This window comes from Halictus rubicundus, chromosome 3 (genome assembly GCF_050948215.1).
Source record: "Halictus rubicundus isolate RS-2024b chromosome 3, iyHalRubi1_principal, whole genome shotgun sequence".
Lineage (NCBI taxonomy): Eukaryota > Metazoa > Arthropoda > Insecta > Hymenoptera > Halictidae > Halictus > Halictus rubicundus.
In genome coordinates, this window is record NC_135151.1 from 4110218 (window position 1) to 4126633 (window position 16416).

A 16416-nucleotide genomic window follows, 5' to 3' on the forward strand; every position below is an offset into this window, starting at 1 on the left:
TCTTTGACCAGGCTCAGAAATTAATTTGTATTGCGATGTATTCGAGACAGATAAGTTTTGCCCGGTCTTTTAGGATGCAAAAATGTACAGCCGCAATTTTATTAATGAAACTGTATTGATTTTATTTCTTTGGGGGTTTTATTCGGCAGTCAAAGCGTCAGGCAAACAAAATTAATAATCTGAGCTGGAACTCATATTTTAACAGGCAAATTAAAAATGCCGAGTCACACTGGACTCAGGAGTGCAAAGGGTTTATCGATTTGCACGAGACTACCCACGCCGATAAATTAGGCGTGAAAATGCGAACCAAATTACTCGGATATTTTCGCATGCGTAATCCAACGGTTGTTTCAGACGCAACCCGGTGGAAATGCAATTCCGATGACGTCCTCGGAATACGTCATCGGTGGTGAAATGTCGCTTGTGACGTTGGCTTTCTGTCGTCGAAAGAAGTAAAAGTTTATGGTAGCCGGAGCCGCGAACCGTTTCACGCATCCGCGTTTTTGGAGTCCGTTCGGGTAATTCTTTCAGGAGAGCCTCCGGGAAGAAGCACAGGCCGTTGAAAGTATAAATATAACTTTATATAACATTGTCACAAAAATATTATAAATATTAAACATTCATTCTCATAAATAACATTAAGATTTTTCGTTTCATTGTTTGAAGGTCGGGAAAAATAGAATATCGAAGGCTGCACTAAAAGTCGCGCAACGCTGTCTGAACCTTCCACGTGACACCTTTCGAACGTGTGCCGTGTTCCGAAGTTCACGGAAGTTCGACGAATGAATATATAGTCAATTCAACGGCGCCCGAGATAATACTATGGAGCTCTTGCGACGCGTCTGGCATTCATCAATCTTCCTCGTTTCGAGTTGCAACGATGCGACCCCGGTGCACGGTCTGATAAATTTTAACCCTTTGCCATCAAATCTGTATTTAACCTGTTTTATCGTTCACGTCTAAGTGAAAGGAAGTCTGTACTTGGAAATAATTTTATGAATTTTTCACCTGCTAATCGTGGAACAATGGACAAACGAAATACGCTCTCCCAAGAATCATAATGAATTATTAGGTTGTTCCATATGAAATGTCCGATTTTAGAATGCAAATGTTACAAAGCATTTTGATAAAAAAATACTATTACTATCTACAAGTCTATTATCATTTTAAGGTGCACAGCTGATCTTGAGGTTTTACCATCAACTTTTCTTTAGATGTCCAATATTACTTTTAATGTTTATTTCGACGTCAATCAATGCGATTGTTGAGTATGCTTTTCATATGAAATAACATATTAACGATGGTTAATTTTGGTCAAAGTGCATCGATTAATCAGCGCACTATTTGTCGATGGTAGAGAAGACCACAAAATGGAGATAACAATCTTGCAAATGGAGAACGACCAAAAAATTCAATTTCTATCGTAATACAATCAAGAGGCTCGCAATTCTTTGATGCATAAATTTATATTTAGCAGCGGGTGATGTTTGTTTAACGTTACTGTTAAAAATTGGACATACCATACGCGACAACCTAATATAACAAACAGATTGTGTACATCGTAAGCATTTACAGCGTGTACAATTGTGCAAAATACAAAATTCTCTGTCGATCTTATAAGTATATCAGTTATTTACATGTTTAGTATCGTGGTTTAGAAACGAGAACAAATAACGGCCGCGAAAGGGTTAAAACGATCGGTGCCTTTGAGTATCAAGATCATCTTTCCGCGGTGTCGCTATAAAAATACAATTCCAAGAACAAATGATGTCGTACGCAGTAACTCTCTCTCTCTCGTTATTTGTCATTGGTCATTCGGTGGAATAGCCGCAAAGTTATTACGTAAAGTTAACGGACAAGTAAAGATAAACTCTTGAATGTTGTACACGGGACAAATAATTGTGTTCTTTTTCCCCTTTTACACAGTTAAACGGTTCGCGACGCACGATGTATGGCTGGGACATCGCGCGTCCGATCTCCTGTATGCAGTGTCGCCAGATGAGGGGAGGGAGCACGAATTGAGGGGAAAAAGTTACCCCCTCTCTGCCAGTACCGGAGTATGCACGACAAAGACGAAACGCGTCACGTGACCGGGCCGTGGCGGAAGCATGGGGAGTAGCGTGGTAGAAGGAGAAGTTAGAGTGGGGGAACAAGTCTTGATCTGGCGACTCTGCCTATATGTAGGGCAGGCCCGGGCAACTTTTTCCCCGCTGTCGCTTCACGACTACCACTACCAGCGTACCGGTTCCCCCACTATCAACTATTTCATGCTTTGCCTCGCGTGACTGCGAATATATGTGTGCACATCTACACTCCATAGGAGTTTGGTGGGGGGACCCAGGAGTAGGGAGAGGAGTCGTTTGTGGCTCGCGAGCCGCAATTTGCCCAGGCCTGATATAGGGTAAAGGACCCAATTATGGTGCATATATTAATCTATTAAATATTGAATTAAAATAGATATTAAATTTTTTCATTAAAATTAGTATATATATATGTTATATATCTCTTTTTTAATATTCATTATGCTTTAAAAATAAGTATAATTAATGTAGGAACAGTAATTGGGTCCCTTACCCTATACTTTCACCATAAAATTTCTCGTGCGTTCGTTCTAACGCGTCGCGAACGTGTTCTTCGCTATTATTTGAATAAATGATACAAACAGCAAGAGATACAAAGTAATGGAATGAACAGCTTCAACGCATGTCTCTGGATGTTCCACGCTGCAGAACGTATGGCTGGGACGTTCTACAGGCGAGAAACATGAACATCCGCAAAAGCACGGATTGTCCCATAACGAACGACGCGACCAAAAGTCAACCAAATTATTCTTCTCGGTCTTAGATTGTCGTTTAAAAAGATCTTCTCCGAGGCTGTTCTTCGTAAACTAAATTGTTAATTTAACCCTTCGCCTCGAAAACCAAACATTTCTTCCGACCGAAGAATATTTTGCTATTATATATGGTTTTTTTCATTTTATGCATATAAAATTGATGCAATTTACTAATAGTTAAATTTTTAGTAATTTACCAACCCCTTGTACTACAATTTATTTCACGATTGCAGTGATTAGAACTTTTCTGTAGTTCATACAAATTTCTTATGAGAAGAATGAAGAATATTTATTGCATACCTATGTGTTCTCCGATGGCTGTGCATCGGCAGCAAATGAACAAAATTTTATTTCGATTTAAAGGAAATTAATAATATACATTTTGAACAGGTCCTGCTCGAAATCTCCATCACGAGTGTGACTCATTGTCAGTGTTATAGTACAAGGGGTCAAGCGTAAACAAATTTAATAACGTGAAAAATATTTTAAACAATAGTATAGCAGTTTTTGTTATAACGCGTCTGCAATATTGTTAAGTCTACACAGGAATTGTGCCAATGATTATGAAAGTGACGCAAGTCATGTCTTACTTCTTCGAGATATTTAGGCTTTTGCTTCTGATTTGATAAGAAAAATATATTTGACTATGATAATATTTAATATTTAATATACATATAATATATAATCTATATTTTCTTCAACCCTAATGTTATCCTATAATTTTATCACATTTTTGGTACCGAAGGTCACCCGAAGGTCATGACTTAAACATATTCAAATGTATTTTGTCAGCCGCTACAAGATGGAATGAAAAGAAAATATAAGTTCTCCTGATAAAAATTTACGACGACCTTGGAAAAACTATGAAAAAATAACCTGACAAAGAAATGTTTCTTCAATGGTATTCCTCCTTCAAGACCATCTAAATTATGGTATAAATATTTTTTATGACTTCCTTTAGCTGAGACACTCCGTATAATAATTATTAGTAGAATCAATCGATACATAACAAAAAAGATCAATTTGTTTGGAATTTTGTCTTAGGCTGCTCTCATAATCACCGACACACGTGTAGGTACACCGCGAATGTTCATACAGAAGAGAGAGTCTAGCGGTCGCATAATTCATTAGAGAACATTCCGTGCGATACGCTTACAGTTCTCGGCCGGCTCGACGCATCGCTGCGAAGACTGTTTTCAGGGAAACGATAATGTAGAATCTATGATAGAATACGTGTTTCCTGAAACAACGGTTCGCTGAAAGCTGTTTCGACAGTGTTCCGGTCGAGGCCGGCCGAGAAGGCTCACCGGAGAATTTCCTAATTGCTTCGTCTCGTCGACGAAAACGCGGCTGCTCGAAACAGCTTCTATAATATATATTGGCAACGCTACCAAAAGTATTCTCAAGGTACAATAATCGAAACAGTGGTTACAGCTGGTCCAGCAGCGTTGATAACGTCGCCAATGCACAGACTGCTCGATAACAGGTGGAGCCCGCTGCGACAGTGGCAGGATAACGCAAAGACGGCAAAAATATTGTCGATGTGTTCCTTGACCTGTTTTCATCTTTTCTTCTCAGTTTGCTACCAGGCTTTTGACCCTCCTGAGGTCCCCGAAAATGGTTGCACATAAAATTCCGGGGCGACACCCATTTTCGTTTTACAATTTAAATCAATGTATCATGTTCCGTTCATATTGCTATACAGTAAGCAAGAAGATGCCGATGGCAGCTCGAACAATATTTCTATAGATTTGTAAAATTCGTCGGGTGCAAAAGAAAAAGTTCTACAGAAATAGCTTTCATGTACTACGGAAATGATTTTCTAATTAAGAAGTCGAATTTCCAAAGTTCGCAGCGGGATCATCGGAATTCTACTGTATTCGAAAAGAGTAGATCTTGTGAGACAAATAGAAAACTGACCACCGCTCGAGGACGTCAAGAGCTGCCTGTACGGTTCATCTTCGTGCTTTGCGTGTCCGGATTGTCAACCGCAGGGGTTTCCACTAATTACAAAGCTGTCTGCGTTCACATAGAATCACGAGCATCATCTAACAATCAAAGAATCGCGATGGCCCTTGAGCATCCCGCGTTATTGGCTTCCGTTTTTCGCGAAACGATGCGCAAGTTCTGATCTCTCTCCGGGAAAGAAAGTGCCGTTTTCTTCATTTTCTCGCCCGGTAGCACAATCGATCGAACTCGCGTAATGTTTCCGCAAGTTAACTACCGTATTGTCTCTGTGTCATTCGGTCAGCAGTTTAAGAGCGTCCTGTTGGAGACGCGTTTGGACAATGTCGATCAACATAGTCGCTGGTCGAATAAGAATCATTATTACATAGCTTTTTTTCTTTTACTTCAACAACGTGGACAAGGGTCCGATAATATTTCTTCACACGGAACAACCGAGGGGATGTTATCGCGCAAGCAACGCCGTCGAAATCGACTTCGTTTTGGACGCTTTTTGTTTTTTTTTTTTTAGTTTTTGAGGTAGCAACGGGGCGAGAAACGTTTCCTGGGGGGGGGGGGCAAGAATCGTGTCGGGGCCATTTTTTGGTTCTGTGGTTCCTCGACCAATGGTAACGACATCGTTTGAGAACAGCTCGGAGTCGCGTTTACTTGTTCTGCACCAGGTTCAGGAATTCCTCGCGAGTCTTCGGGTCGTCGCGGAACACACCCAGCATCGTCGACGTCACCGTTTTGCTGTTGATCTTCTGCACTCCCCTCATCACCATGCACATGTGCCTGCAACGAGCATCAGGTTCGATCTTCAGTCTTTGAACATTTTTTTGTTTGTACCATTAAATGGGAACGCTAAGAACAAGGAAATTCCATTATTTTCCAGAAATTAATTTCTATATAGGTTCAGTGTTACGTGAATTAATCAAAGATTCGTTTGATCAATCTATTGTTATCTAATTGCTGTTTATCAGATAAAGAATAGTATCTAGTCCATTTTGCAATCGACTTAAATAAACATTCAATGCAACTAAGATTTTGTTGTTCAATGTATTCTAAACAATTCGCGTCAATAATCACTGTTATAAAACGAAGTTTAATTGATTTACTAGCAACAGCAATGTACCAATCCAATCAACTAATTATCAGACGTATGCAAACGAGGCCTGAATAACGCATTAATCTTTGAAGAAAAATCTGTCGTTAATAGTCTTTTTATAGTCGTCTAATCTGCATAGCTCTGCATAATTGATCTGGCTGTTAGAATCGGTAGCGACGCGACGACGTTAACGCGCGTGTCAATAATAATCATAACGCCGCGTTATTAACATTTTGTTCCTTCGTCCAGGATTCTAGGTCAACGGTGGATACTGTTACCTGATCCGCGGTGGTAAAAGATTATAGTGATCAGCGTTGCACTGCATACGTGATATCACGAGTGAATCACGGCCGCGAGCCGTTACAGGGGGACAGGATGATTAGCATTAAGGACGTGTTCACATAATTGATCCATGTTATTAATTTACCGCATTTTTGCGCGATTTTTAAGGCGTCGTTCGTCGTCGTCGTCGTCGTCGGACCGTTCCAAGGACTCGCGAACTGACGTCGACGCGTGTTTTTTCCGACGAACCTGTTCGCAACCTGTTCGCTGATCGAGATTAGAACAATTATACCGACAGGTTACGGTATTTAATTTATCGACCACGGTATTTTAATGGTATTCATGACATTAATGGGATTCGGTAGCGTTCACACCCTCGCGACTAATCTTCTGTCACGCGTCGCATGTGTAACTCTGCCATTCAGAATTTCGTATGAACCTGTGATTCATACTTAGCAAGCTCACGAGCTTATGCGAACGCACAGATTTTTCCAATGCGACGGATCTTCAAAATTAACGCGTACGCCACCAGCGTTTGTTTCGGCAGCAGCCTCCGTAGTTCTAACACTCTATTAAACATAATCCTCTTACGAAACACGAAGAAAGACACTTTCACAGAGAAGCTACGAATTTTCTGCGATATGTTGCTATTCGTCGTAGTCGAACGATATGCACAAAATTAATTTGATTTTCTTTACGTGGAGCAGTACGGACTGCTACATTACGAAGATGAACAACAAATTTCGTAATCGTTGTACGCGCGTTTCGAAATCCGCGGACATCGAAATTATTAAACGCCTCGTGAGCACGGCGGCTGAAGAACGCAACATTCCCTGCTAAGAGAATGCGCTTTAATTCTTTACCAAGAGATAGCACCTTATTAGCACAAGGTCGCATTCTTACATGCGATTAGTCCTTGCGAAAACCGTTGCTCAAGTGGCGAGAACGCGTTGAAACGAAACCGAGGGAGGCGCGAAATCGCTCGATCGCCGATTTCGGTTATTCTTTTATATCGTGTTTGCCTTGCAAGATCATCTAGAAAGGAATGAAAGCTAGAACTCTTCCGTACTAAACAATCAGCGGACTAAACGTTCGTCATCGGACTTTTAATTTTCGATCAAAACGGGAAAACGTCAAATCCGTCTCGCTTTCCTTAAACATTGTTTAAATACGTTTAAATGTTTATAATGTTACAGAAAATATATACCATCGTGTTCGGGAGGGTCTGCCGAATCTTCCTACGTAAAAAATATTCTCATAACTTTTACGGTTGCGTCAGAAAAAATTCTTAAAACCGACAATCGTGACTCCCGAAGAGCCAGGACCAACTCTTCGGTATCGAATTGCAATAATTGGCGTCGATTAGTGTAATTAACGAACATGAGCCTGTCGAAGGCGAGGATACCTACACTCCTTCAACAACGACAGCCACCCCCGCCGGTTGCACGGCCTTGGTCACCGCAACAGCGATCTGCTTCGTCAATCGTTCTTGAACCTGAAGACGCCTGCTGTAGATCTCCACGATCCTGAAAAAGAAATAATCAATAGAAATATTAATGGGGCTTGAGCGATCCTAAGCACTCGAATGGCGATTCTAAGACGCCACTAAAAATTGTCATACTATTATTTAAAACAATTCTTACATCGCTGTATTTGCAACGAAGAAATTTATAATAATATAAGTGTTGCAAGTAAAATTAATTGTATTAAATAGACTGCGGATTTTAGACATTTATGGTAACAAATGAGTAAGTGCAATTTAAAACAGCGAAAAAGGTTAAAATGATTTATTATTTTAAGCTTGTTAAAATTATTCAAGTGAGAATGAAATCTTTATCTGCCTAGTCAGCCGAAAGTGCTTCGAGTATATTTTGATTTACTGTTTTTAGTCGTACTTTGCGAGCAAAATGCGGTCGTTTTGTTACCAAGACCATGCTTCGAGCAGAATTTGGTCCGTATTTGCTATGAATTTGCCGGCCTAAACTTGTCGACAAATTCCGAGCCCAATGCGGAAAGAGATGGCTCGGTATTTGAGTGCAAAATCGGAATAAACCTTGTTGTAGGAGGGAAAGCAGGAATTTTATTTATATTTCTACATTATACAATGTTAAATTTCATGGATTTTCAATAATTTCAATATTTACAAATCCTAAAATACTGACAATAACGATTTTGCTGGGTATTTACTTTTAAAACAAGGTGAGGTCCGCTCTTAGCGCGACCGACCTGCCCTCTTCACGAGGGCAGGGTTTGGCCTCGATTTGCCCTCGATTTGGCATGGAATTTCGTCTGCAAACTTTGCACTCAAATACCGAGCCTAATGCGCAAAACAAATGTGTCGGAATTTGTAGACTTTTGGTGGCAAATTCGTAGCAAATCACAATTTTTACTTTACATAAAGATCCGCGGTCTGCTAATGACCGTCATATGTATAAATGGAAATAGAATGTTTTCGGTTTGAGGTTGAAACAGCATCGAGTGCAAAGGGTAAATGGTTCACAATTGAATGATATTAATTATAAACGATGATCAACGAGTAAACGAGCGTCCAACGATCGGCGCATTGCGTGAAAGTGCTCGGCGCGCCTACGATCTCGCGTATTCTTTTCTTCCCGCTTTAATATTCCTTTAATCAAGGCCGTGACCATTGCCGATGCAATTCGTTATCTCGAAGTTGTGAAACGCGGTATACGTATCAGCTCGCGACTTCGGCGCTCGAGGCTCTGCACCGTTCGTTGGCGAACTTTTCTGTGCACTGACACGCACCGTCATCGCCGCGAAATGCTTCGGAATCTTGCAAAAATTGATTTCCCTTGATCCCCGGAACTTTGCACGGTTCACGGCCGTCGTCCCGGCGAACTTTTATTGTGACGCAAACTAAACAACTGTTGCCTCGAGTCGATGGCTGGCGACCAAGATTCGCCTGCCACTCATTTTTATTGTTCTTCGTATCAGCAATTAGGCGTTCGATGGCCGAGAGAATCTGGGCCGTTTTAATTAATTGAGAATGATGCACAGAAGTGGATCGAATAACGTTTTGTTAAAAAAAAATGTAAACGATTTTGGTGCAGTTTTAGGTTTTCCTAGTAGTTTAACAATTTTTTATTTTTTATGTAAATGTTTATGCTTCTGGTACGAAAAAATTTGTAAATCGATGTCTATTTAAATGAGAGAAATTTACTTGCGAGATGGAATAAATGCATACAAAATGATTATTGAGATTATTTTGAAGAGTGTAGAAAGTATTCTGATTATTTGCAAATAGATTTTTATAAACAGTAAAAATTGTCTGCATAAATTATACAACACAGGAGCTAAATAGAAATGTCGTGGCCTCTCTAATTGTTTTAATTAGCTGAAACGAATACGATGATATTTTAAAATTTGTTTAATCTGTCCACTGCTTTAAATTGTGCTTACTCATTTGTGTCACAAATGCATAAAATCCGCAGTCATTAATGATTAATAAAACTAAGAATAAAAAAATATGAGCAACCCGAAGAATTGTGTAAATACACAGGGCGTACAAAATGATTGTTTCGACTAGCCTAATTGTAAGAATTGTAAGACCACAGTAGAGGATCCAAGACAGTTTCGCGATAGAAGTGCGATCGAGCAACAACACGGATGTAGACGGCAGTTCAATTAAAGGATTTAATTCCCCGGCAAGGAGTAGCTGAAAGCAATTAATTTCCATTACGTTCTTAACGTGTGGAGGACTCGGTGACACTACATTCTGTCAGAGTCCAGTGCGGGTTAATTGCACCGCAGTCTGTGCGCCACGCCGGTGTTAATCCGGTGTCACCGGTGCAATAAAGCAGATTCGCATTTCGCGTTACCTGGCTAATTTGCTGAGGCCGAGGATCTTCTTGCAGGGCAGGTAACCGATCGACACTTTTCCGTAGAACGGGACCAAATGGTGCTCGCACATCGAGAACATTTCGATGTCCTTCACCACGACCATCTCGTCGTGGTCCTCGTCGAACACCGCGTCGTTTATCACCTCTGAAAATTGAGGAACGTAATTGATTTGATTAGTCGAATTGATTGAACGTTGAACCAGAATTCTCAGTTAAACTTTGGATTTTTTACGAAATTTTTAATGGCATTTCGAAAATGTCCATTTTTGATGGCATTTCTGAGATGTCCATTCTCAATGGAATTTCTAAAACGTCAATTTTTAATGGCGTTTCTAAAATATCCATCTTTAATGGCACTTCTAAAACGTCAATTTTTAATGGCGTTTCTAAAATATCCATCTTTAATGGCATTTCTAAAACGTCCATTTTTAATGGTAAATTGTACAAACATATTCTCGTCGTGAATGCACAAAATCCAGAATCTAATGATGAACGTTAATCCCGTGATTTTGCGTTGATCAACTAAACTGTACTTCGATTCCGAGCTACAGTTTGGTGACCCTACATTACAGGGTGTCCAGGTTGAGCCGAGCGAAAACGCGAAATATCTCGGGAATTTTATCGTCCTATTTCGGCGCTGAAATAACATTAGCTAGCAGAGTGGCTAATTGGTAGCCAGAGGGCTCGGAAGAAACGCCTCGGCTAGCATAAACGCTTAGGAATAGCGGAGCATTGTCGTTTAAATTGCTCCGTGAAAGAACATCCTCTCTGCACGTGGGTTAAGGTCCTCGCGATCCTGTCTGTGATTTACTCGATATTGACCTACTTACTATAGCGCCGACACTAGCGTGCTGGCACCGTAGGTACGAATCGGTGGTTTGTAGGTGTTGGTGGCTGGGTATAATGGAGGGTGCTCTCCACGGTTTCCACGGCAACCTTAACAAGAAACACCTTCACAATGACCGACAATGATGAAACGAACACTAGGTCCGCGTTGATCAACTGTATATTTCCATACGTAACCGAGCCAGCATGCGGATAAAAAATTACCCAACAAGTCATTGTGTAATGGTCATTGTATGTTACTCTTGGTGTATACAGGATGATCAATGTCACACAAAAAATCAATTGCCAACAGTTGAATCTTTTTACAGGCTCGAAATTCTTTTCGTAAAGTGTGCTAAGATCTTAAGGAGTACTTTTATCCAGAGTGCCATTTTTTGGGTCCCTTTGGGAATTTTCTTAAAGACACCAAATTACTATTTCGTATTGATCTTTTGTACGCATATTTAGCGCTACTTGGAGTACATAAAATATTTTTCTCAAGCCAAAATAACTAAAATTTAATGAGCTGTACGTTCTTAAATAAATGTCCTTTCTCAGAAAAAGACCCGTGCTGGTGAGGCACGCTTTCGATAGTACTGCAATCATCCCGATAATTTAAAACCGAAAAATGAAGTAGCTTTTGCATTGGTATGAATCGAAATAAATCAATTATTTTACAAAGAATTTTGGAAATGTTCGAAAGCCGCACGATTTCTCCTTTGTCACCGTGTGTTTAGGTGCTTTTCGGAGAATTACTCGCATGCTGTTGATCATACGGTACATGCTCGAGGGTAGATTAGACCTCCTTCACACCTAGCCAGTCAGGGCAATTTCCTCTTGTCTATTTACCAGTTATCCGAGCCCTGATCCTCAAAGCGAGCAGCTTAATTTTTCGATTCGGTGGTTCGGCACGATCACCCTTTCATCGGGATTCGATTAACTCTTTCAATTTGGCGCGTCACCGAGTCGATAGACTTTTCGATTTCGACATTGTCAGCCGTGAGGGAGTGGAGGGAGGAATACCGTCGCTGTTTTCCCGTTAGAGTGGCTGAAATTAGGCTTTCAATGCGCTCAGCCGTCACCTAATTACGGGGCTTCTTGTTCACAAAGAAAAAGCTTTTATCATCCGAACGTCTACAGGTTCGTCAAAAATGCGAGATTCGTCGATCATGTTCTCTGACGGTCTCATTCGAGATTGTTTAAGAACCCCGACCTTGTTCTGTCTTTTACTAAAGTCAGACTCCAGTTGATCTGAATTAAAAGTTGATACATTGTTGTGTTTTCTTATTGTATACATCTTCGATGTGTGAACCTGTTGATCAAGCTTTCACCAATATATTCGTGACGTTTTTCCAATTAAAACGAGTACAAACACGGTACAATTCGGATTACATTTGCTCATCCAATTAACGATCTGATTGGTTCGCATAGTAGAGGGTTCTACTATATCGAGGATTAGAAGAGCAAATATGATCCGAATTGTGTCGTGTTTGTACTCATTTTAATCGGGAAAGTGTCACAAATATGTTGGCAATAGTATCGTACATAAATAATTAAAAACAAAAAAGTTTTGTCTTCTACGTTTGATGCTAGCAGCAAGAGATCAGAAAACACTGTGCGCGTGGTATGTAAGTAACACCCAGGTTTCTGAATTTTTACTGTGAATGTAAAATTCCATAAAATTTTGACGTCTTTTCAGGATTAAAAGAAAATCCACAAAAAGTTCCGGAAAGGGGCACTTTGGATCACAATGTCTGAAAGTCGCGAATTTCAGTGTCTCGTGCGGCAACGTACGAACATTTCCAGCGGGAGTTCAGCGAAGCTTATGGCCGGGAATGAAAGGCGAAGAGAAATCGTCAGAAGGGAATGGCTCGATGGTGGTGGCGAGGGTGGTTAGGAGAGGGTGGACCCGATGCTTTCTCTAGGAAAGTGCTCCGGGACTGGTTTTAGATTCACTGGGTCGAGTCGAGGCACCGTTAACCGGGCTTATCTCGAGGGCGGTTCCGCTAAAGCGGGGTAGGGGTTAAGTCCAAGTGAATTAAAGTCTCTCCGCCACCTGTAGCTCTGCTACTCGACGTATTTCTCGCGCGGACAGGGGTCGCGCCATTTATTAAAGGGTACTTAAAATGATTGCAGATAACCGGTCACCGGAAACCCATACATAAACACCGCGGCTCTCATACCTCATTCATGAGCTTTGATCCGATGGAAGTGAATCGGAGATGTAGAATCGGTGAGATGCAATTTAATGAAAGCTCTGGCTTTTACTTTCTAAACGTAGCGTTCGCAATACGTGTTCACTGTTTACACATAACAGAAACTGATAGATGCTGTTCTGTTGTTCGACAATTGTTTTTTAGACACTTTTGTAAAGAAAATTGGTCGTTCAATTTTTGAGATAATTTAAGATTGAAAATAAATAAATACACAATAATAATTAATAATAATAATAAGTAATTGTACAATTAATAATTGTAGAAATATTTATCGTATAATTGAAGGAATGAAATAAAATACGGCATTTTATCGAATTATATTCTGTTCGTTATGAAATGCAAGTTCAACGTGAAAGAAGTGATCAGACATTTTTTTGACGTCAGAGTAGCATGGATTTTTTAAAATAAGAACTGAAAAGTCATCGAAAACCGTGTAAATATCCGGCAGGATTTTAATTAAAGCGTTAGTATTCCGTTTCACTGAAAAATTCCGAATGTTAAACGAAGGCAATGCTATTAATTCAAGATTGTTTCTATACCATTTTCCAGCTGTACAAGATTTCTGTACACGTTTGAATAAATAAAACACGATAAAATGGCATCTGTTGGAATTCTTTTCTCCATGAAACACAATTCGATCGCCAGAGAAGCGACTAAAATATTTTTGAACGTTAAAATGATACGAACTTTTATTCGTAAAAGTTGAAGAGGCAACGAAAACAGTATAAATATCCCGCAGCATTTTAATTAAGCGATAACGTTCCGCCGAGGGATTCGGAATACGAGACTGGGAAGGCAATTAGAATCGTTAATACGTAACGAAAGGAGAGAACAGTCGGACTCGTTAAGGACCTTGTTCGCCGTCGCCATTTTGTTCCGCGGGCTTATAATTACTAGGGAACAGTGGCAGTTGTACTTTGCCGACGACAAATGGAAGGAAAAGGTGAAAGGTATTCTTCTCAGGCTGTTCCACGTCCCTGAGACCCATTTATAATGTGAGCTTTGGCGTTCTCTTTTTTCCCCCAATCGTCTTCCTCTTTCTCTCCGCGTGACGGATCCTCGAGAGCCTTCGATTCAAGTAGAACGAACGAAAAGTACGCCACTTTTCTCGAGTGGGGTCTGTTCGCGGTTTCATATTTCATCGGGGCTTTATCCTCGTTCGATCGACTTCGCCGAGTCGCCTAATAACCCGGAGATTCCTTGCCAACACTTTGCGACGATTAATAGTCTTTCCAGAAAATCGGAGGCAAACGGCTGAGAATGATAAAATCGAGATACGGTAGCCATCGCTGCTGTGAACCAACAAGTTCTTTGGAACGACATCCTCTGATTTAGATCCTTGTATTTTTACTTGAGGAGTGCTAACTCCTTCCTGACATAGCAGCGACTAAAAAACGTATTCGTGAATTTTACAAGTGTGCCAACTGCTGCGATTATTTCTCCGTTTCGACTTGAGTTTGCAATTATTTGTCGTGGCAGCTCGATTTTAAGCTCGCGTCACTTCGAATGAAAATGGCGTAAAATATCAGCGTAGAATTTCATTGAGCTTTTCACCATCCACAGATTTTCGAGAAGAGTTTGATGAGGTTGTTCCAGTCCCTCTAAAGTATTTCATGATGTACGATTTAAAAAAAGACTCGAACCGTGGCTATCGAGGATTTCGATATCGCATAATTTAACGAACCCTTGGATCGATAAAATCAATTTTTCTCTTCGAGTATCGGGGAAGAATCGTGTAACGATAAATAACATTACGCGAACAGTTAATTCTATAGATAATTGGTAATTGCATCACGACGCTATGCTTGATTCTCGTACACAATGAATGCAAACCACATTCGCACAGAGATCTCCAAGGCAAAGTTATTACTCAGAGAAGAAGCGTAACAATGCTTAATTACGACTGATTTACAAACTAACTCCCGCGTGTCGAAGAATAATCGATCACTGGTAATTGCACGTAATTACGATTTACCGTAACTAACATAATTAACATTGCACTTTGAGTTGCAGCAGCGCGTGACCACCATATTCTAAATTATGTAATCGTTACCCGTGGCGCAAGGGCGGCTAGGAAATTCATTAAAAACCACCTTTCGGTCCGGTGGAAAAAGTTCGAACCCTTGTAGCTACAATGCTCTTAAAAATCAATGAATACGGTGCTCTAAATTATGTAATCATTGTATCAACTACTGTTATGGGTGTCTTCATTTTCAACCCTTGGAGCATCAGAATTTTGTATTTATTAAATATAATTTCTTGCTTCGATAGAAAAATACGCCTAAATTTCACTCCCAATGTTCTCAAAATTAAATGAAGACAGCACTCTAAATGATATAATCACTATCGTTGTTGTGCACAGCCACTGTACCAATTTCAATCGCTATCATCATCGGTATCTTTCACCCTCGGTGCAACAACATTTACAGACACGAATTGAATTACAATTTTAAATGAAAAGCCATTTATTCTCGAACGGGGGAAAAGCGTTACTGTGATGGTCTCGCCCGCATTCCGCCATTATGCCAACAATGGCCCCGAAATGGAATGAAGAGGTCCGTGTCCGGCTAGCAACGAGAGAGATATGATATAACAATGACGCACCTTCGAGACTCTGATCGTAGCCTTTCGTGAAGAATAGCATAGCTTTCGCGGCACGTTCCGGGGTTTTCAAAAGACCCTGCCGATCAGGATCTTCTCCTAGGGAGCTCAGGAGTAGCCTGTAACTCCTTGACATTTCCGGGAGCAGAGCTTCTCGCGTTGGCGGCCTGTGATCCAGCTCCAGATCGTGATGGAACGTGCACTTCTCGTGGCCTGTAAAACAACGAACAAAAATTTCAAGTTTACTGCGTTCTTCTCTATCGATCTAGATATTCTAGACTTCAGTCTGACTTCAGATGATTGTGGATTTTTGATTATGGCATTTGCATACTCGCGAAATATAGCGTTGCGTTCTTCAAGAAATAGTTGCACCGTTGCCTTACAAAAGCGATAAGTAGACGGCGGATTTTATGCATTTACAATAGCAATGACTAACTGAAATACCAGATTGTAGACATTAGAAAAATTTCAGAATATTTTTACATTTAATCTATTACGACTATTAAACAAAGAAATACATTCTTATTTAATTTCTGTTTCTCACAGTGGATTTAGAAAATTTTTATTTTGCAATTCTAAAAATTGAAATTTCTCATTAGATCATTATATCAATTCTATATTTTTGTTAGATCATATATTATAATCTTAAATACTGGAACAAGAGAAAAGAAACCTACGTACTCGTCATGTGTTAATTAAATAATTAAATTATTTATTAGCGACATTAAATGGTGGATACATGATCTT

At 40.1% G+C, this 16416-nt stretch overlaps 1 protein-coding gene across 5 annotated transcripts in view; it reads right to left on the bottom strand.

Annotated features, from left to right (window-relative positions):
• Positions 1-559: 559 nt before the first annotated feature.
• Positions 560-16416, bottom strand: part of LOC143352434 (GTP cyclohydrolase 1) — a 32739-nt gene continuing 16882 nt past the window's right edge. For all 5 annotated transcript variants that reach the window (XM_076784919.1, XM_076784915.1, XM_076784918.1 and 2 more), the window contains 4 exons: positions 15673-15882; positions 10007-10172; positions 7577-7693; positions 560-5572 (listed from right to left, as the gene is read on the bottom strand). In XM_076784919.1, coding sequence (XP_076641034.1) covers positions 5443-5572; positions 7577-7693; positions 10007-10172; positions 15673-15882 — 623 coding nt within the window. In that variant the 3' untranslated portion in view covers positions 560-5442. The remainder of the gene's footprint in view (positions 5573-7576; positions 7694-10006; positions 10173-15672; positions 15883-16416) is intronic.